Source organism: Anguilla rostrata, chromosome 14 (assembly GCF_018555375.3).
Source record: "Anguilla rostrata isolate EN2019 chromosome 14, ASM1855537v3, whole genome shotgun sequence".
NCBI classification, from domain to species: Eukaryota; Metazoa; Chordata; class Actinopteri; order Anguilliformes; family Anguillidae; genus Anguilla; species Anguilla rostrata.
The window spans coordinates 3,561,316-3,583,712 of record NC_057946.1 but is presented as its reverse complement, the minus strand read 5'-3'; the positions used below and the strand labels follow the sequence as shown (position 1 = coordinate 3,583,712).

The window sequence follows — 22,397 nt, the reverse complement described above, 5'->3', positions numbered from 1 at the left end:
ACAGCACACAGCAACAGGAAGTCCTGGGAAAATAAGCACAACTTAGACCACACCCCTCCGATACAGCACACAGCAACAGGAAGTCCTGGGAAAATAAGCACAACTTAGACCACACCCCTCCGATACAGCACACAGCAACAGGAAGTCCTGTGAAAATAAGCACAACTTAGACCACACCCCTCCGATACAGCACACAGCAACAGGAAGTCCTGGGAAAATAAACAAATCTTAGTCCACACCCCTCAGATACAGCACACTGTAACAGGAAGTCCTGGGAAAATAAACACAACATTACATTACATTACAGGCATTTAGCAGACGCTCTTATCCAGAGCGACTTACACAACTTTTTACATAGCATAGCATATGTAAAAAGACAGACCACACCCCTTTGATACAGTACACAGTAACAGGAAGTCCTGGGGATTAAGCACAATTTAGACCACACCCTTCCAATACAGCATACATTAATAGGAAGTCTAGGGGAATAAACACATCTTAGACCACACCCCTCCGATACAGCACACTGTAACAGGAAGTCCTGGGAAGATAAGCACATCTTATCTGCTGGTGGAACTGATTGATACATAAATAATACAAGCCACCGCCATTATTTTTAACATCTGTGCGTGCAGTCAGATTGAATTTAAAAAACTGTGGCGTTCGATTTGGCCTCATTAAAAATGCATTATTTCCACTTTAAAGCATCTCTCTCCGGTCTGTTGCCTTCCTTTGTAGTACCAGCGCGCTGTGCTATCGTATTGCGGTGTAGTTATCAGGGGAAGGTAAGGCACGTTGTAAAGTTTACACCTTCTCTCATATCACAAGAGCGATAAATGATGCACGAGGTTCCCAGAGCTTTCACCCAGCTGAAGTGTAAGCACTGCCTTCGTAAAGTCTAAATTGAACGAGGCGCTCGCTTGGTATTTTGGGAGAGAGAGAGACAGATGAGCCAACATGATCAGCAAAAAAGAAAGAATATAAACTATCAACTGCAACCTAGAATTAGAATGTAGAAAACAAATAAACAAATGAAAAATGCATAAGAAAGAAAATAGGTAATAATTAATTTTAAAATTGGTTGTAATAATTATAACGAAGCAACACAGGAGCGGTCCATCGGGTAACTCTATTATGGTAAATGGACTGCATTTATATAGCGCTTTTATCCAAAGCGCTTTACAATTGATGCCTCTCATTCGCCAGAGCAGTTAGGGGTTAGGTGTCTTGCTCAAGGACACTTCGACACGCCCAGGGCGGGGTTTGAACCGGCAACCCTCCGACTGCCAGACAATCGGTCTTACCTCCTGAGCTATGTCGCCCCTATTATAATTCTATAATAATAATAATAATGACATTAGCATAATGATGAGAACAGGCCATTCAGCCAACAATGCTTACCATTTTCCTACCATTCAATAATAACAACAATAAAAACATCAACCATCATCATCATCATAATAATATTAAAACACACATTTCAGATGAAAGAGAAAGTAGCCCTGTGTCAGAATAAGGTGGGTAAAGAGAGGAGGAGACCGGAGGCACTCTCTCTCTTACCGGGCGGGGGTGGGGGTTGTTTCGGCGATGGGCGGAGGACGGTCTGGGCCGGGCCGGTTTTCCCCTTGCGGGGGCCCCGAACTCCTCCCTGTATGTGCTGCGGCTCACCTGAAGACTCATCTCCTCCACACACCTGGCTCCCCTGTGGAACGATAACTATCTCCTCCACACACCTGGCTCCCCTGTGGAACGATAACTATCTCCTCCACACACCTGGCTCCTCTGTGGAACGATAACTATCTCCTCCACACACCTGGCTCCTCTGTGGAACGATAACTATCTCCTCCACACACCTGGCTCCTCTGTGGAACGATAACTATCTCCTCCACACACCTGGCTCCTCTGTGGAACGATAACTATCTCCTCCACACACCTGGCTCCTCTGTGGAATGATAACTATCTGCTCTGAACTATCTCACTAACTCTCTCCCTCTCCCTCTCCCTCTCTCTCTCTCACTAACTCTCTCTCTCTCTCTCTCTCTCTCACTCTGTCTTTCTCTCACTCTTTGTCTCTCACTTTTTGTGACACATAATCTCTCACTGGCTTTCTCTTTCTGTCTCTCTCTCTCTCCCTCTCTCCCTCACTATGTTACCTTGTGCGTTACCTGCTGTGACTCACACTATTTCCATCCAATCTCTCCTATTCCCCCTTTCCAGCCACCCCCCTCCCCCTCCCCCTCCCACATCATGGTAATTGGTCACCCTTCGTTCGCCTTTTGGGCCAACCCATCCCCATGCAGGTCAGTACTCATCCTGTATTTCTGTATTTTCGATGGAGGTGGACCAGATGCGACCGATATGAATAAAACTGAACTTCCTATTGCTAGTGCACAGACAGTGCCAGACGGGGTCACATTCATATGATGCGGACGTGTCCATGCAGGGGAATCTGAATGCGATGAGCATGCCCTGTGTGTGTGTGTAATAGAAACATTGGGCATGGTCAGTGTGTTAACGCCGTGTACAGGTCGCAGTGCTAACTGCACTAACAGTCTAAACAGTCGAAAAACAGAAGCTGAGATCTGCAATCCGAGCAGCCGTCCTTCAGTGGGGTCTGCAATCCGGGAGCCTAATTGTCCCCCATTTGGATTCCACCCTGTGTTCTCTCCTTGGAGGGGGGGGGGGGTGTCCTGCCAATTCTGACAATGAATAATTCAGCCAGCAGTCAGGGAAACCTACTCAGGGCCTTTTGTGTCCCCTCAATTGCCGTGGTGACGTGGGGGGGGGGGAAGGGGGGTCATCTTCCGCTCAAACGACAAGACTGCCAACGAAGCATCCACTTAACCCTTTGCAGAGTAGGTTCTTTGGAACAATTTTTTTTTTTCTTCAAAATTTACAGCCAGTGTTCTAGAACTCCACTGCTTTCAGGCACCAGCAGTGATTGTGACATCATCAGCATCAGAGGGTTCAGCTAAGAACATTCTAATCACACGTTTGTGACCTCACACAGTTGTTGTATTTCCATTTTTTTTTTTTTTTTACACATTACTTTCAAAAAGGCCAGACCAATATGCATCTGGCAAGAGGCCGAGCTGGATGACAGCTGGATCACAAACCGGCCTGCCCAGCTTAACAACGGACATCTGGCCACCCGAACTCTAACGGCTGTTTTTTAAAACCCCTAAACGGTTGGCGCTACAAGAGTAACTGCTAACACTCCTATTCTCAGAACCCTTTATGGTGACTGTAGACGCCAGTGGAATCTGTATCCGTAGAAAGCCCGATCACTTCCCTAACACAAAACCCTTTCACTCTGACAGAATGCTGGGGGATCGGGTTACCTGGAAGTGGTTCATTATTAACGCCAGGGTTCTGCTAAAACTGCAGGCCGTGTCGAACTTTCCCGTCCAGCTAGTCTGAATTGTGCAGTTCCCCTTTTTCAATGGCCAGCCTTCGTGAATAATTCAGGACTGCTGGACAATAGGAAAGCAAGCCCAGGTAAAACTATATGTTCAGACAGCCTGTTATCGCCACTGACAGTTAAGAAATGGAAGACAGAATGCTTACCTGGTGATCTTTTTTTTTAATCAAAACATGCCTTTCAAAAAACAAACTTATAAAATGTTTGAATACAGTGAAACAACAAAAGCTTTTGAATGTGCGCTCTGTCCATTTGATGACAGTTGGTGATCGCTGTTGGTAATGCCAAGGGCCACTCCTCTCCACTGGGGCCTACACTCAGCCACATCCTGGCTGTTTCCTGCTCTCTCTTCCCCAGCTCCAGTGCACCAACTGCAGGTGGGTCTCACTGCTGCTTGGGCCTCAGAGCCATTTTGGTGAGCTTGGTGTACACGTGTCCAAAACTCTATGTGAGATAACAACAGACAAAACATTGAATTTAGTAATTTGGTAATTTTTTAACGATATATTAGTAAGCCCAGTCCCGGTCTGTCATGGTTCCAAGGGATAACGCACCCCGCAAATCCCACCCGCCCCCCAGCCCGACAGCTCCTGGCTTTGCCTGTGATTATGCTTTCAGCTCTCCATGCAGTCCGGTTTGCATAAATTCTCAATCTGGCAACCCTAACAGTACGTAGCGCAGCTGTTTCTTTGAAAACAGCGAGGGTTTTGTCTTCAGCAGTAAGTGCGTCAAAAACCCAGGAGAGCCTTGGAAAGGCTTGTTTTTGAATAAACACGGTACCTGAATGGCGAAGTAAATGACCGCGATGTACACAGTGATGCAGCCGCCCAGGAAGAGGTCAAACGCTGCCGGTTTCACCCTGGGACACAACAGAGGTTGTAAACATTAAAAATACATAAAAGCAACAATAACCCGAGCAAAAGATATTTGGCAATGACATTTAGACTACTCTATTCAAGTCAAAGATCAGCTACAGGGTATGTTGCATGTTCATAAAATAAAGAACTATTATGAGATATGAACTATACAAACACTGTAAAATAAAAAGGAAAATATTTCTTTAAACAAAGAATATACAATATTTTAAGAAAAATAATGCGAAGTAAAAAAATCTGATAAAAAAAGTTGTCTGCAGCTGAGTTTATAATATCAATTAAGAATTTTTTTTTTTTTTAAGGGATTTTTCTGGAGGTGATTGAATGGTGTTTGGTGAAATAAGTGCTGTCTGTTTACTAGGCTATGCTAGGCTACACAGAATAAGCTACACAGTTAGCACTCTGTACAGGAGGGCAGTGAGCAAGCAGGGGTGGCTTTAGCTGTTAGCGCCGAGCGCAGTGTCACACACCTCCACCGAACTGGGCTACTGCAGGCAGGTGTGGTTACTCACCTGTACATCATCATGGGCTGGTTCATCTGGTCAAAGAAGGTGAGCTCTGGATCTCTGGAAGCAGAGGGAATGCTATGAGTGTCACTGATGACACACGTCGCCTTGGTTACGTTGCCGTTATGTTTGTTTGTCTGTTGGTTTAATTTACTATTATTGTTTTTGTTTATTTTATCTCTTTTTGCATGGAACGCACATTAAAGTGTCACATGTGGAGGTCTGTCTGTGGAGTAAACGTGTTTGTGTGCTTGTGGGTTGAATATGGTGGTGTTTGTGTACACTCGGAAGGGATTGGGTATCTGTAGGTTGTATCTATGTTCCACCACTATCTATTGCCCTTCATTAAACTTTCCATCATAGGCATGGGACGTTGTTTTAGTGAGTTGTGCACTTGCGATCAGATTACAGGTGGTGTTTGTGTTTTACTATTTGAGTTTCCAGGTTGTTTTAGAATTTTACTATGTTTTACGGTTTGAGTTCACAGGTGGTGTTTGTGTTTCACCATGTTTTTACCGTGTTTTCGTGTTTTACCGTGCTTTCACCATGTTTGCCATGTTTTTACCATGTTTTTGTGTTTTACTGTGTTTTACCATGTTTTACTGTTTGAGTTCACAGGTGGTGTGTGTGTTTTACCGTGTTTGAGTTCACAGGTGGTGTGTGTGTTTTACCCTGTTTAACTGTTTGAGTTCACAGGTGGTGTGTGTGTTTTACCGTGTTTGCGTTCACAGGGTTGACTGTTTGAGTTCACAGGTGGTGTGTGTGTTTTACTGTTTGAGTTCACAGGTGGTGTGTGTGTTTTACCGTGTTTGAGTTCACAGGTGGTGTGTGTGTTTTACTGTTTGAGTTCACAGGTGGTGTGTGTGTTTTACCGTGTTTGAGTTCACAGGTGGTGTGTGTGTTTTACTGTTTGAGTTCACAGGTGGTGTGTGTGTTTTACTGTTTGACTTCACAGGGTGTTGTTAGTGTTTTTGACAAGGTGGTGTGTGTGTTTTATCCGTTTGAGTTCACAGGTGGTGTGTGTGTTTTACCGTGTTTGGTTCAGTGTTGACCGTTCACAGGTGGTGGTGTGTTTTACCGTTGAGTTCACAGGTGGTGTGGTGCTTGCCGGATGTTGCGTCAGGTTGACCCACCGGCGTTGCGGAAGGTGTGTCTCAGGACCTGCTTCAGGTAGCGGTTGAGCTGCTGCTCCAGGGAGTTCACCAGGAGGACCGGACCTGGTTCGCGGTCCAGCAGCTGCGTCGCCCGGGGAACCGAGGACAGGAACTCAACCTCATCGCATACAGACGGCTGCCTGATCTGAGGACAGGAGCTCAGCCTGCTCCATAAAGCTAGCGCTGATCTAGGATCAGTTATCTTAGCTCATCACCATCATGAGCTCAAACTTAATGCATCACCACTGGTACCGAGTCTAGTCTTTATTTATATGGGCCAAAAGCTCACTGACCTGCACCTAGCTTATTCAACAGATCCTATCATACTGGAGAATTTAAGGGCTCATATTTGTCTAGATATACAGCATGAATAATAAGATAATATTATTTCCCCCTTAAATTTTCCCTGTACTTGGATATAATGAACTTTATGTTATGTTATCATATATTCTGGAAGATAAATACAATATACATCCTAATAGCTTTGATGTTATATTTTACCACGTGCTCTTTTGTACGTCTCCTTGGATTAAAGCGTCTACATGCTCCATGTTTATATAATTTACAGAGTTACAAGTGCTTATGTGTTAGCCTTAAGGTACATGGAATTGCCCCTGTAAGGCTGATGTAAATGCCCCCCCCCAGGCCCCCCCTCTTCTCAGTAGGTGATTAAAAGGCAAGAGATGTACTCTCAGGCCAGGCCCGGTACTCCATGCTGAGAGCAGGTCACTCAAACCATGTCCTTCAGCCTCCTGTGTTCAGATTCAGGCCTGAGAAGATTTTCAATTCCTGTGACCATTTATAGTGTAATGTCCAGCTATGGCCAACAGAGGGCAGCAGAACACGCATAAAGTGCTTATTTACTTGTTGAACGGTTTTCCTGCATCTAAACGATGATATGAAAGAGGGATATAAATGATTTAATATGAGATCAAATATCCATCCGTTCATTATCTAAATTATTTGTGGTCAGGGTTGCAGGGGGCTGGACCTGTATCCCAGAATGCATTGAGTGAGAGGCAGGAACACACCCTGGACAGTTCACTAATCCATCGCAGAGATCAAACGTATAATTAATATACTTCATGTTAAAAAAAAAAAAACGAGAATTAAAACGTACAAATGTAACCTATATATCATAAAATTTTTCATCTTGTTTGATTAACTTTGTGCTTCCCAGGAGAAAATGAAATGTTTTAATTAAACTTTTTCCATTTTCAACGCAAATACTTACTTTAGGAATTGACCTTACAAAAAGGATATTTCAGGTCTCATATATAAATATATCATGTCTTAAAAAACATCATGACATCATGAGGTGAGCTTCAGCCCTATTCAATGCAAAGTTGCCAAGCACTTGAAGATCATGAGATGGAAAAGCATGTGTATATAAATGCTGTCCATTATTCTAGTTATCATAACCTAGGCAACCAATTGTGGCCAAAATGGTGTATCTATCCCCAAGGCTCTGCTGACAAGCCCTGTATGAAAAAGAGGCTTCCTGTCTCCTAGCAACTACCATTAGTCTAGTACTTTCGCATCTCCCAGAATGCCCCCCCTCCACTTTAAAACTTTCTCACGTCTGCACTCGCACTACTTAATCAGAGTGACTGTATGATTATCTTGGTGGCACCTGGTTATTTTCTCAAATATGAAATATGACAGTAAAGTTTAAATATTAATATAAGGGAATTGCACTGTGTAATCAGTGTTGTTTTTAAAATGCAATGCGCTTCCCTGGACTCTGTTTACAAATCTGCACATTAACAGGGCTAAGAGCCATCGGCAAACCCAACAAACAACATTAATATTAATATTAATATTAATGCTAGGACCGATGCAGCTCCAGCTTCACCACAATCATCTCTGCTACTGCTAATACTGAAATGAGTCACAATGGAATTTTTTTAATAACCACAGAATGTTTTTGAAAACATTCTCAAACTAAAACTGCTCACTTCCACTTCGAGACATGAATATGTTTATTTTCCTGCTTTGTGATATTTCTTCTACTTTTTTTTGTGTTCCGAAAAGTTTCACAGTGACCAGCCGATGTGAACCCCCACCCTCGTGTTTTTGTGAAAACACAAACCGAATATCTCCCGAGCCTTATGTTCCTCCTGCACTTTGCGCATACAAATTATTGAGAAAAATGTTAAAAGAGTTCAATGAAACCAACAACAGAATAACAGCATTTTTTTGTTAACAAAAGCACATCTGTTAGTAAAAGTTTCAAACAGAGAGACAGCATTACCATTTGGCCTTTAAACACCTGCAGCTCCTTCGGAGTCCCCTGAGTCAAAACAAAGCAACACGATCAATACGCCATTTTAAAAGTTTAACACACACCATAAAAAAACTGACGTGTGGTCTCACTCTCATAGATGAAGTGCTGCTGGCCTGTAAAATAAACTCTTGTACTTTTATGGATGCTGTTTTAAATTGAAATAGACAGGCCGGTGCCAGCGCCATCTTGGAAAACACTCACCTGGATGAAAAGGGGAAAAAGAAGTAATAGATCTGTAGAATCTGAGGCTAGTGCCTCTATTTTGTTTCCATGTGTGAGGACACAAATATGAGATTAGAATGTTCTCAACAGAATGTTCTTAATGCTGATGTAACAATTGCTACTGGCAATTGAATGCAATGGAGTTCTAGAACACTGACTTGAAATTTTTACTCTCAACCCAATGTGTCGTCACCCCTTTTTTTTTTTACCTTAGTCTTGGGGCACCATAGGCACAGGTTCCATTTCAACTTTGGAGGAGACACACTGCAGGACCCCCTAGTCTTGCATAGTCAAATGTCAAGTCTCATAAGCGTACTAGCCTGACTAGCGATGAATTAATATGAAAATATTGGGAGTGATATGTCTCCTTGCCTCCCCCCCCCCCCCCAACCCGCATATGTGGAGCACACCTTGTCTGAGAGGTTGTACATGAATCGAGCGAGGGACTCAGCCACGATGACTGTGTTCCGTTTCAGCTTCCTGATGTCCGTTTGGGAGCTGGGGAGGGGGGTTGGGGGACGGGGGCGGGGAGTGAGGGCACACCCAGTCAAGGAACAACGTCAAACAAAAAAAAGAAAAAACTACCAGCAACTCTCACACAACAGAATGCAGTGCAATATAATGGTGAGTAGTGTAGTATAATGGTTAGGGAGCTGGGCCTGTAGGGGTTGCTGGTTCAAATCCAAGGGGCAGTGCTGCTGTGCCACTGATTCATTACATTACATTACAGGCATTTAGCAGAATCTCTTATCCAGAGCGACTTACATTGCACCCATTTACACAGCTGGATATACACTGAAGCGATGCAGGTTAAGTTCCTTGCTCAAGGGTACAATGGCAGTGTCCTACCCAGGAATCTAACCTTTGACCTTTTGGTTACAAGCCCAGTTCCTGACCCACTATGCAACACTGCCGCCCGCAAGGTGTATAAGCCTGAATTTGTCCTTAACTTTGACTTACAACTAAATTAATAGCTGTTGTGGGAGCCCCTCTGCTCATACCGATGGTCACACAACCCCCCTCCCCGCACCCTGGCCACACCCTCCAGTGCCATCCACATGGTGTACAAGATGGAGCCCCTCTGTTCAAATCGATGGCCGTACCCCCCCTCACCCCACCCCTGGCCCCACCCTCCAGCAGAACTCACATGGTGTCCAAGATGGAGCCCCTCTGCCCGGACTGATGGTCACACAACCCCCACCCCCTGCCCTCCCCCCACCCCACCCCACCCCCTGGCCTCACCCTCCAGTGCCACCCACATGGTATCCAAGATGGAGCCCCTCTGCTCGGCCCGATGGTCACACAACCCCCTCCCGCCCCGATCTCCCCCCCCAACCCTCCTATGCCACTCACATGGTATCTAAGATGGAGCCCCTCTGCTCGGCCCGAGGGTCGTCCAGGTGGGAGAGGGTGAAGCCGGGGATCCGTCGCATGCTGTAGCGCTCGTGCTCCCACGCCACCGCCGACTCCCCCAGGTTGATCTTCTTATGGACCAGTCCCACCTTCACCCAGGGGAAGCGGGAAGAGACCACCTGCATGAAAGAGGGGGGAGAGAGGGGGGACTCATTTAGCCAGCTGTGAGTCTAGGCTGGCAAGCTGTGGCGCAGCGCTGCTTCAGATTAAAACTGAAAACTGGCGTTCTATGTCATGTGACTTGGAGAGCTGGTTGAGAGCGATCCAGCTGAGAAGCGTCATTACTGTATCAGCCGACATTGGTATCCCAGTGAGCAAAACCTGGAATCTAGATGGCTTGAGGGGTGGGAATCTAGTTTGACAGATGTTTTAGCATAAACAGACTAGGTGAAGCCCAAAATAGCTCAGGTGTATATACCTGGATATAGCCTGGCTACATCCTATTTGGCCAGATGGCATTTCACAGGACTTTTCACCATAAAAATGTTCACTGGAATTGCTCTGTAAACTAAAGAAGTAGCACAGATGTGCATCTAATGCCTCTTTGAAACCTTTTAACCCTTGTCAGTAAAATTTGAAAACACTCCTGAAGATCCTTAAGAGTTCCAGGAAATATTATAAAATTAAGTATTTTATAAGAAAGGACTTTGTTCTGAAGGTTGGTGAAAATAGATGCTTGAAGTAAACGTTTCACCCAGGTTGGGACTCCCTTCTATAAATTTAATATAGAATAAATATTACGGAGTTGCACGCCCCGCCCCATCCCACCCCACCCCACCCCCCGCACCTCACCTGCTCCAGCTCCTGGATGAAGGTGTGCTGAGGGGTGCCGGGTTTGGGGGGGCGGGACACGTGGAGGAAGAGTCCGTCCCCATTGGCCAGCGTGTCCAGACACAGCACAAACGCCACGTTGTCCTGGAGGAGGCTGGACTCTGAGGCATGACACAGTGCAGTCACAATAAAACCCCACAGTCACAATAACACTGTACAGTCAAAATAACACCCTACAGTCATAATAACACACTACAGTCACAATAAAACCCTACAGTCACAATAACACCCTACAGTCACAATAAAACCCCACAGTCACACTAACACCCTACAGTCACAATAACACCCTACAGTCACAATAACACCCTACAGTCATAATAACACACTACAGTCACAATAAAACCCTAAAGTCACAATAACACCCTACAGTCACAATAAAACCCTAAAGTCACAATAACACCCTACAGTCACAATAACACTGTACAGTCAAAATAACAGACTGCAATCCCAATAACATCGTACAGTCACAATAACAGACTGCAATACCAATAACACCCTACAGTCACAATAACAGACTGCAATCCCAATAACATCGTACAGTCACAATAACAGACTGCAATCCCAATAACATCGTACAGTCACAATAACAGACTGCAATCCCAATAACACCCTACAGTCACAATAACAGACTGCAATCCCAATAACATCGTACAGTCACAATAACAGACTGCTATCGCAATAACACCCTACAGTCACAATTGCTCAGGTTAAACAGGAGGAAAGGAGAGAAGGGAGGTCAATGCACCGGCATGGTCCAGATTCTCCTCAATCCAGCGCTTGGTCCCCAGGAAGTTGTACTTGCCCCCGCCGGTCAGCGAGAACAGCAGGTGGTACCTGAATGAAAGATGAAAGAAAGGTGCTTTAGCATCGAGTGATGACTCCATTAGACATGGCGGTGCTATATGAAGGAAGACATGGCACGTGCAATGCAGAAAATAAACTAATGTAAATTTTACGCCACAGGTGATTTATGGTCAAAACCATTCATAACGCCTGATTTGAATGATTAATACAAATGTTAGAACATGATAATAAAGCTTAAAGTAATGCTTCTTCATTTTTATCCATTTGGTTCATGAATACATGGCCATTATGGCAAATGGCACCAGGCACGGTACTTTAGCCACAAACACCAAAGTACATATAACCAAGATAACCACGAACACGGGAACTGGGAGGATAAATCTGTTCAAATGAGAGATTAAATGTTCTCTATCACTGCATAATTTGATTTAACACAGAACATATTACTCTGCAAGTAAGTGAACGAAAGAAGGAATAATGTGAAGGCTTTAGAAAGAGAAGAGCGCACTTTTGTTCCTGAAAGAGAAGAGCGTATGCATTTTTTTTTTTTTTTGCGCTGCGGACTGCGCATATCGGCTGCGAGTTTGGCGACTCACGGGGCGTGGCTGCGGGGGTCGCTGTAGAGGCGCTGGAACAGGCGGGCCAGCTCGAGCAGGACGGCCACCCCGCTGCCGTTGGAGTCCGATCCGTACGACAGCCACTGCGACACACGAGAGAGGGGATGGGAGAGGGTCAGCGCTACTGTCTGTGCTTCGGTACGCACCAGACCTGGGTCAAATACGCATTTGTTTTGGATTCAAATACTTTTCTACGCTTTACTGATCTTGTCTGGTGTATTGGAACCAATGAAATACTCTCAAAATGTGCAAACCCCGCCTTCTGGTCATATTGGCAGGCTCAATTAGACCAGGCAAGATCAATAGAGCACAGAGAATTATTTGAATCCGAAACAAATACGTATGTGACCCAGGTCTGATATGGACCCTGAAAACCACAGACATTTACTCCACTGTGTCTGGAGAAAAGAATGGAAGTCATAAGGTACCAAATACAAATGGAGACAAAATCATGTTTTTTTAAATACCAGATCTAAGACATTTTGCCAATTTATTCAAGAATGAATCCACTCAGATCATGGGAAAGACATTCAAATGCAAATCTTTAAAATAGCACAGGGCAGGAAATTACATTTCTGAACTGACAGTGAAGTAAGAGTCTTACTTTGAAATGTTGGACTTTATGTTGACATGCAAATTTATGGAAAATATTATCTTTTGCCAGCTTCTAACCTTAAAGAATGCGGAGATTCAAGCTGAGAGCGTTAAGTATGTGTAGACATGAGCCTGACAGATGGACAGCAGGTCACATGACTGTGTTGGCCAGTGAGAGCTTGCCTGAGAGGGGACTGAAGTTTAAAGGTCAGGCACTTTCTGTGGGGGTTAATCCTTATGACCTTCACCATCTGCACCATTGTTAATGACTACTCTGAGGTTCTTCAGCTTCCTTCAGTTCTGAACACAACTGCTTCCCTTCCCATAATGTCATCTGTTCTGAACCAGACCTGGGTCAAATAACAACGATACCTTAGCCCTATAGACATCGGAAATGTTCCTGTAGATTAATGTCTGTTTTTAAAAGAACATCATGTTTCATAAATATAGGCTACAGAAACAAAATTCATTGTCTCAGCTTTCTCTCAATTGATTCTGTATTTTGGATAGAATGCACTTTGATGAAAATTCTCAGGGATCTGCAATATTTCACCAGCACCTAACAGATTTAAGCATTTCAAATGCACGTCTGAGCAGATCTGCTTTTAACACAGTGTTCTTTTCCCACAATGCACTCTGTTCCATGACAACGGCAAATACGGCCCCTGAGGAACGTGGCCTAAAACTCTCCACTGAATCGTGTGAGGGATGCGTCAAGAATATCAGGCAATCCACAGCACTACATCATTCGATGCCAAGTTCAACAGGGGAAGCGGAGATGATGTTCACAGAGGGAAAAAAAATAAAATCAAATCATACCATGCTCCTCTTCGTTAGTAAATGCAATCATATTTACGTGATTAAAACAGCGTGATCATTGGCGCACAAATCAAAAAGCGCTGCTCGGTTTGGCGTGAAGTTCAGGCGCGTTATTTTTTCGATTAATAAACTGCTGTAGGAGAACACCGCAGGAGAAAAGAGTCAACGAGAAGTTCTCTCTGGTTTTAACGGCGAGAAAAGCGTAACTGCGCGCGAGCAGCCAGCAGGGAGAGGTCTCCTACATAATCACGACGTTCTTCTCCTGGAGCTGTAGCATGAAAACGGTCTCTGTTGGACTCGCGAACCCATATTGGGTACGGAAGGGTTATCGTTCAGCGCCACAAAATACAACTTTTTATGATATATAATTCCGTATTTTTTACTGAGCGATAACCTCCTACTACCTGGCAATTCATTTTTGTCCGCTGCAGGGGACATGGTTCTCTGATCTTAATCTCAACTCTATTATGCTGAAACCTACACTACAAGGGAGATTCAATAAAAATAAGAGAAAAAAATATTTTAGAAAATTGTTTTTTGTCGTCCAAGACACTTGTATTATGTAAAAAAAAATCATAATAATTTTTTCTGCCCTCCCGAGGCTCTTGCACTGTGCTAATATTTAGATGATAGTGTCAGTTATCTCCATTATTATCATTATATCGTATTTCATATTAATAATACTATGGACGTCATGCCAATATGTTTTTTTTTTTTGTTTGTTTGTTTGTTTGTTTTTTTATAAGTTGAAATTAAGGTATTTCTGGCTGCATTATTAGAGACAGTAGACATTAAAGCATAAGGTGCAAGCTATGTAGTCTGAGCTACAACACTTATGCACTGCAGACGTATGCGCACACATATTCAGGATGACATACTGTTAGAATAAAATACAAACTGGCATATAATAAAAATGAATTACCTCCATTTTGGATCTAATCTTTATGCTGTTACACTTGTCCTCTGCACATTAGCCTGATTCACTTCTCAGCTGTGAAATAAAGCAGCCAGCCAGCACTGGGCTGTGCAAGTATAGTGCTGCAACGCTGGTGACTGGATAAAGACTGCAGTGTTTTATCATGAGGGAAACCTTTTAAATTCTTCTTTAGTTTGACATCTCCTTGCTGTCCTTGGGGTTGAGCACCGGAGTCATTCAACAGGGCTCAAGGTCTCGTATGCCAGCACAGAACGCTCACGCAACGCTACCCAGGGGCGCCACCAGGGATTCTGGGCCCCGTGAAAAGAGCTGACATTGGGGCCCCTCCACCCCAAAACAAAAGAAGAGACATGCAGAGGGAGAGAGAGACAGTGAGAGGGACAGACGGAGAGAGAGAGAGAGGGAGGGGAGTGAGAGATACAGGTAGAAAGGAGGTTCAAGGACACAGGGAGTTATTTGATTTATTTGCTTGTTTATTTAACGGATGAGTGAATTTGACTCACGCGTTTGTACTAAAAGCAGAGGGAGAGAAAGGGACAAAGCTGGAGAGTGACAGCCAGTACAGCTTATCAATTAGCTTGTACTCTGCGTGGAATTCCTTCAGAATCCGTACACCACATCCACAGTAACCTTTTCCGTGCTGCAGTCAATAAAATACCGTTACTCTGCAAGTGACACACTTACAGCTCTATGGTTCTCTGGGTTCTATGGTAACGACAGTTACAGCCACAGTCAGCATTCTGATTGCGACAAAGGGCCCGGAACCTTCAGTATAAAAGAAGGTTCTAGAACCTTTAATGTTATCTCCTCATGAAGCCACTTGTTGAGCAGTATTTAACAATATTTGCATTGTGGCACGTGTATCATCTCAATCACAGTCACTTAATATAGTCAATTCTGTGCAGTTGCACATGGAATCATGGATAGGCGCTGATATATTTTATTCACCAGTAGTTGACAGTGTGTCAGTTTTATATTAATATTTATCATGACCGTGATGTATAATTTAGTGATTTTCGCTTCTTACTAATTAATAAAGGACTGAAATCTTACCAAATCTGTCACCAAAAAAGCAGGTTGGTTATAGAAGTAGAAGTAGCAATCACTGGCTTTATTCCATTTAGGCACAATGCACTTCTATGAAACTAATTATAAAGGGAAAAGCAATATTAAATGACAAATTTACATCATGGCAATAATAATTGGGGTCCCGGTCAAAACGGCTTTGCTGTTTTACAGAAGTCCACCCAGTTATTGCAATAATTTGCGTTCAAAAAAGCGCTACAATTGGTCCTTCTTTGTCAAATGAATCGGTGCTTAATCACACCTAATTACCTTATTATTTTGTTTCAAATAGAGGAACAAATTGGGCACTTATTTCAGATGAATGACATAATTGGCCTAGTTGCCAGGTAGCTACTCCGAGACCCTACTTATAAGCATTACTGACTGGGAAAATCAAGTATTTCAGCAAAGATTTTAAAAATGTTAAAAAAAAACCACATGGTTAGTGCTGCATGCTGTTACAGTGCAGTGGGGTATTGATCCAAATGTCTTCTCCTCCCACAAAGTTTCTAACTGTTGTCTGCTGTGTAACAAAACATGTTTGAACCCCGTGAAACATCTTTTTCAGGGGAAAATTACGGCACTTTCATTAAATTGAACGTGTTAGTCAGCGCATGAGAGCAACTGGAAGCAATATCTTTGTTGTAGAACTGTGTCAGATTTATGACATCGTTGTTGGTTAGCAGGCACTTGATACAATGGGCTATTACCTGGGTTCACAGCTCTCTGGCTGTTGGCATAGGGGCAGCTCCTGTTGGTATTTAATCACAGTCTGGAGGCTTTGAGGACTGCCTTCTGTCACCGTTAACAGCTCAGGTGCCTGACAGGTGACTATGAATTTCCAACCTGTCTCCCTGCCAAGACGTTTCGGCAAATACCTGACACCAGCCCCGATCGCAAATCACACACGTGAAACACAGTCACTGGAGCCACAGCTCCAGCAGGGGGCGACAGAGAGAACAGTTAGCTTGTCTGGGGGCTCTGGGTTGGATACCCTGGTGAAATTGTACCGTTATGCCCTTAAAACACACGTTTATATCTCAACGCTCTTGCTAAAAACTCAAGCTGAACGGGTAAATTATGAAGAAATTCTAAAACGGAGACTTGAAATGTGAGAATTGAAATGTGAAAGATGGCCGGGCCGAAATCGTTACTAAAAATCTGTGCCGTTAGCAACCCGAATGAGCCCAAATATAATTTAGAGCGGACGTGTGAAGCGCGAGACTCACGGGGGCGAGGCCAAACGAGTCGTAGTGAGCTGTGATGATGATGGTGGGCGGGTCCACTCCCGCTCCAGGAAGTACTCCCTGCAACACGGAGATGGCGTAATGAGGGCGGGGGCCATGGTGGAGGGGTGGGGGGGGGAGGGGGGTTTGTTGCCCACCCCCAGAGTGATGATGGCTGGGGCAGGCTGGGGGCTGGGGGTAGGGGTGGGGTGTTGGCCAGATTGGGGGGGGGTTGGTTGCCCACCCCCAGGGTGATGATGGCTGGAGTAGGGTGGGAGATGAGGGGTGGGGGTGGGGGTGTGGGGGGGGAGGGTGTTTGCCCACCTCCAGGGTGACGATGGCTGGAGTAGGGTGGGAGCTGAGGGGTGGGGGTGGGGGGGTTGTTTGCCCACCTCCAGGGTGACGATGGCCGTGTCGGTGATGGGTTTGACAGGAGAGGTGTTGCTCACAGTAATCTGGAACCCACTTGTTAGTAACATGCTGGAGAACACTGCAGCAAGAAGGTAAATATGAGAGAGAGGGAGGGTGGGAGGAGAGAGAGAGGGATAGAGAGATGGAAAGAGACATGGGGTAGAGAGAGAGAGAGGGAGACAGGCAGACAGACACAGAGAGAGAAGGACAGTATGTTCTCTTTCCGTAATGCATTTTTTCCTGTTACACTACACTACTTAATTTCAAGACTCTTGTATTCCACTAACCTGATGTTCTGGGGACATTCAATAAAAATAAGGTAAATAACATATATATATATATATATATATATATTACAGGCTTGGAGTCTTGGATGGAAACACATTTTGAATAAAACCCTTTTTTCCCGCTCTCACCTCGCACCAGAATGGAGGAGCCCCGGGCAGCGGCGGCCATTTTGAGCTGGTCGTACATGAAGAGGAGCTGCTCGTCCTCATGGGCGATGTACACGGGCATGAGCGTCTCCTCCTGCAGCGCCTCCCATTCACTGACCATGAAGCTCTGTGCACACACACACATATATACACACACATATACATTACATTACATTACATTATAGGCATTTAGCAGACGCTCTTATCCAGAGCGACTTACACAACTTTTACAAAGCATTTTTACATTGTATCCATTTATACAGCTGGATATATGCTGAAGCAATGCAGGTTAAGTACCTTGCTCAAGGGTACAACGGCAGTGTCCTTACCCGGGAATCGAACCTACAACCTTTCGGTTACAAGTCTAGTTCCTTACCCACTGTGCTACACTCCGTCCCACACACACACACACACGCACACGTACGCACACACACACACACACACATATACACACACACACACACACATATACACACACACATATACACACACACACACACACACGTACGCACACACACACATATACACACACACACACATACACACACACATATACACACACACACATATGCACACACACACACACACACATATACACACACATACACGTACGCACACACACACACATATGCATGCATACACACACACACACATGCATACACATATAAACACACGCACACACATAAACACACACACACACACACACACGCACACACACACACATACACACACATACACGTACACACACACACGCACACACACATACACACACATACACGTACACGTACACGCACACACACGCACACGTACGCGCACACACACATATACACACGTACACACACACACACACACAAAACACATCTATCTTACCAAAAGGGGACTTTATCACTTTATTCCCACCAAGTGGGGACCGTAGTTTCAAAGCATTTTTAAAAAACTAAACAAATTTAGTCTTGAGCTCATTGTTCATAATTTTTACTGAAATGAAAATTTTAATGTTTGTTTCTTTTAATGAGCCAAGTGGGAACCTGAATCATGTCTACCTAACATAGTGAGGACCTCACCAGCTAGCAGATGGACTCTCCAAAGGCATGGTTTCTTTCGAGAAGGGATAATACTTGTTGAATGATTAAATGGTTGAATCATTTGAAGATTTTCCTTGGGTGAAATATTTTTTGCAATTAATTTGTAAAATTTACTTTATAGTAAATACTGCAAATGTCTTTGGACATACACACACGCATCTACACTCATATTCACAGATACATAAACATACACAAATGTGTGCAAACACCCAAAAAATACTTGCGTACACACACACACACCCAGGTGGTTCTGACACAATGGTGGTGTTTGAATTGAGTCCCCCCCACCTTGACGGTGAAGAACTTGGAGATGAAAGACACCACATAACTGTAATCAACTTACATTATTTCATTAATCACTACCAGTACCTGAGGGCCTTCTTACCCAAGTGACATCTTATAAGAAACGTCCTTTTTTCTCGTATGAGCCTACGGGACACTTAAGGTCAGCCATTTTACAACACTTACAACGGCCGATTTGTCGACGATAAAGACCATCGAGAGGACGTGAGCCCGAGCCTCATCTTTGAAGACGTACAGAGAGGGCTTTGTCTCGAACGCCACCGCTCCTTTTTTTATGTCAGGCTTTCAGCGAATCGGGCGGGGACGGCGGCCCGTCGCCGGTACCCAGAGTGTAATTTACGGCCGTGAGTAACGGCTTCTGTTCGGCGAGGCTCGACGGTCACGCCGCCTTCCAGATTAATTGCCGTTCGCAAAGTAATTTCAACCCCCCCCCCCCCCTTCCCCCCCTTACCCACCCCCCACCCCTCCTGGCAAAACCTCAATCTGCTCACTCTGACAGTCGCGCTGTGTCCCGTGAAACAAAGCGGGTTCCCGAATCATCCATCGCTCGACAAGACAGGTGCGTGGGACGGGACAGGACAGGATGTGCCCCCCCCCCCCCCACCCCCCCGCGATTTTTCGAGTGACATTGAAAAGGACGGACGATTACTTCCTGACGATCTCTCAAACCAAAAAAAAAATTTTTCCCCCACTGTTAACAAAGAAAAAGTAAAAGTTTCAGCGAGCACAGTCCCACGTCTTACATCCACGTCCCTGTCGAAAGTGCACAAGCTCTCGAGGGGTAATGTTCGAGCTCACCTGCATGTTCTCCTGGGGGACGGCGGATATGTTGCCAGGCAACAGGATGAGGACGGCCGCGGCTCTCTGGCGCAGTGCCTCGCGGTAGCGGTCCGCGGTGAAGTCCGGCAGCCGCATGATCGCGCAGCGCCGCTGCAGGCCCACGTCGTCCACCCAGCGGCCCTCGCCCACCACCACGGTGCTACGGCAACCTGCGCGGGGGGGGGGAGCGGCGGCCATTTTGTCCTCATGGGCACGTCTCACGTGGCTCAATCACAGGTGTTTGTGTTCTAGCACTGGGGTCTATGAGTGTGGAGGTGTTTTGGGGAGGGGGGCAGAGCGGAGGTAGGGCGCACCGTTCTTCTCCTGCTGGAGGTCGTAGTGCTGGGTCGGGGGAGGGGAGGGGGTGGGGGGGCAGAGCAGAGGTAACCCTAACCCTAACCCTAACCCACCATGCTTCTCCTGCTGGAGGTCTTAGTGCTGGGTCGGGGGAGGGGTGGGGGCTGGGTGGGGAGGTGTTTTGGGGAGGGGGGCAGAGCGGAGGCGCACCGTGTTTCTCCTGCTGGAGGTCGTAGTGCTGGGTCAGGGGCTGGGTGGGGAGGTGTTTTGGGGAGGGGGGAGGCGCACCGTGTTTCTCCTGCTGGAGGTCGTAATGCTGCATCCTGTAAGCAGTGAACTCGTAGGACACGGCGGGGACGTCCGTGGGGCGCACCCCCCACCAGGGGGCGCTCAGCAGGAGCAGCAGCAGCGCCCCTCTGGCGTTTTTAAACATGGCTCCTCCCTCCTCCCCTCGTCCCTTAACCTGACAGACGTCTGGTGCTCTGATCCTGGGACGGGGTTGAGGGGGAGGGCGAAAGAACAGAGAAGATAATTTGGGAACTGAAGATAAACTTATTTCTATGGGGATTCCTCAGTTAATTCATTCGGTTTCAGTTTGTTTCCTGAGTGAATTGCAATGGAGCAGAGTGTACTTCTGGTTTACGTGAATAGGATAAATAATGCACATCCTAATTAACAAGTAGCAGACCACGAGGAACACGGACAAGGAACTTAAATTGAGGTCACACGCTCTTAACAACAACATTTTATTCGTAAATAAAGACTAATGCCTTTTCTTGCACTTTCTTCCCCTGATGAAGGCAGGAAGACTCATCGGCTCTTCGAGAACACGTCTCAATTTGCAGTTAAACACGAGTGCGACCTCAATTTGAGTTTTCTTAACGGGATAGGGACGACCAGCAAATCACGTTCCCCTTAGTTGTTTTGAGAGTTGCTGGAGAGGGCCTCGAGACAAGCAGACACCGCCGAGAAGAAATCTAAAGTTTAAATTCTGGACGTAGATTGATACCTGGGTTGATTTTGGCTTGTGTAAACCTGAGGAAATGTAGTCACAGGGCTCAAGTACGGGACAGGGTTTTTGGGAAAAAGATGTTAGCTTCTGAAGGCTTGTGCACTCCATCTACCTGTATGTACCACCCTGGTACCCCTGTCCCCCATAGATAACTTTTCCTATTGTCTTTCTTTGGATTTCCTTTTGGGATAATGATATAGGCATAGCCATGAAATGAATATTTGTCTAGTGGCCCGTTTTTCAGGTACATTACAGATTCTTGTTTGTTAAATTAATATCAGGCTTAGTGATTATTAATGGACCACATTTTTGTATTCCTGAGAGTAACACTGCTCCAGTACTGTGCATAACTCAGCATCTGCTAAGCGTCTGCAGTATAATAGCCTACAGGACAAACAGTGTAAACAAAAAGTTGGTCACAAAATTAAAATGAATAAATAGCACACAGTATTTAATCAAATGCATTGCACCCCCAAAATGTTGAATTAGTTTCAGAATGGATTTCAATATAAGACATATGGACAACACGATGGAGCGTGGGGGCTCTACTTAAGGACGAACACGAACGGGGTGCAGTTCTCCCCCTGTAAGGTCACGTCCTGCCCACCTGATTTCTGTTTTTGAGGCATATTTACTCCTAAAACCTGTGATACACACTCACCTGTGTCCTGTGTGAACCCTTCTTCTGATTGGTCGATCCGTGGATCCCTAGTCCGTTGGGTTGCGGTGGCGTTCCGACGGACGCTCCTCGCTCACCGTAACAATAAAAAAGTGAACTAGCACCCTCGGCCTGGGACAGCTCATTGGTAAATCCCAATCCCAGCCTCCATCTGTCCCAAGAGGGCTAATCACCCCCCCCCCCGCCCCGCCCCTTCCCCTCCCCTCCCCTCCCTCCTCCCTTCCTCCAGACATGCTGTCACGCTCACATTGCTACCGCTAAGCTAATTGTCCCTGGCGCACTCCCATTGGCTCATTAGTGCTGAGGAGGGCAAGGCTGTAGCTTCGTTAGCCTCGTAGCAGACGCTGCTGTGTAATCTCTTTGATTTCCTAGCTTTTTAAAAGGGACGCGGACGCCTGCGCGCGCTGGCGTTCCCAGCGGGTTCTGCGACCGGAGGTAAACAGCCCGGCCCTCAGCCCTGGATTCTCTGTGCCTGAGCAGCCGGCCCGCGGAGACTTCCTGTCTGCGTTCGATGCTGAAGCGGGGCCCGTTAACAATTCTGTTTGCGGCTGATGCTGCACTGTACCGGAGGGCCCTACTCAGTGAT

At 45.6% G+C, this 22,397-nt stretch overlaps 1 protein-coding gene across 1 annotated transcript; it reads right to left on the bottom strand.

Annotated features, from left to right (window-relative positions):
- Positions 1-3,567: 3,567 nt before the first annotated feature.
- On the bottom strand, positions 3,568-21,814 carry zgc:109965 (Nicalin-1-like). Its single transcript, XM_064308572.1, has 16 exons — positions 21,794-21,814; positions 20,409-20,608; positions 19,803-19,993; positions 17,599-17,743; positions 17,164-17,261; positions 16,775-16,852; positions 12,110-12,213; positions 11,455-11,543; positions 10,671-10,810; positions 9,819-9,997; positions 8,876-8,963; positions 8,203-8,249; positions 5,932-6,096; positions 4,809-4,862; positions 4,202-4,280; positions 3,568-3,865 (listed from the first exon to the last, which is right to left on the bottom strand). The coding sequence occupies exons 2-16, from the start codon at positions 20,551-20,553 to the stop codon at positions 3,806-3,808; spliced, it is 1,662 nt and encodes a 553-aa protein (XP_064164642.1). The 5' UTR covers positions 20,554-20,608; positions 21,794-21,814; the 3' UTR covers positions 3,568-3,805.
- Positions 21,815-22,397: the final 583 nt, after the last annotated feature.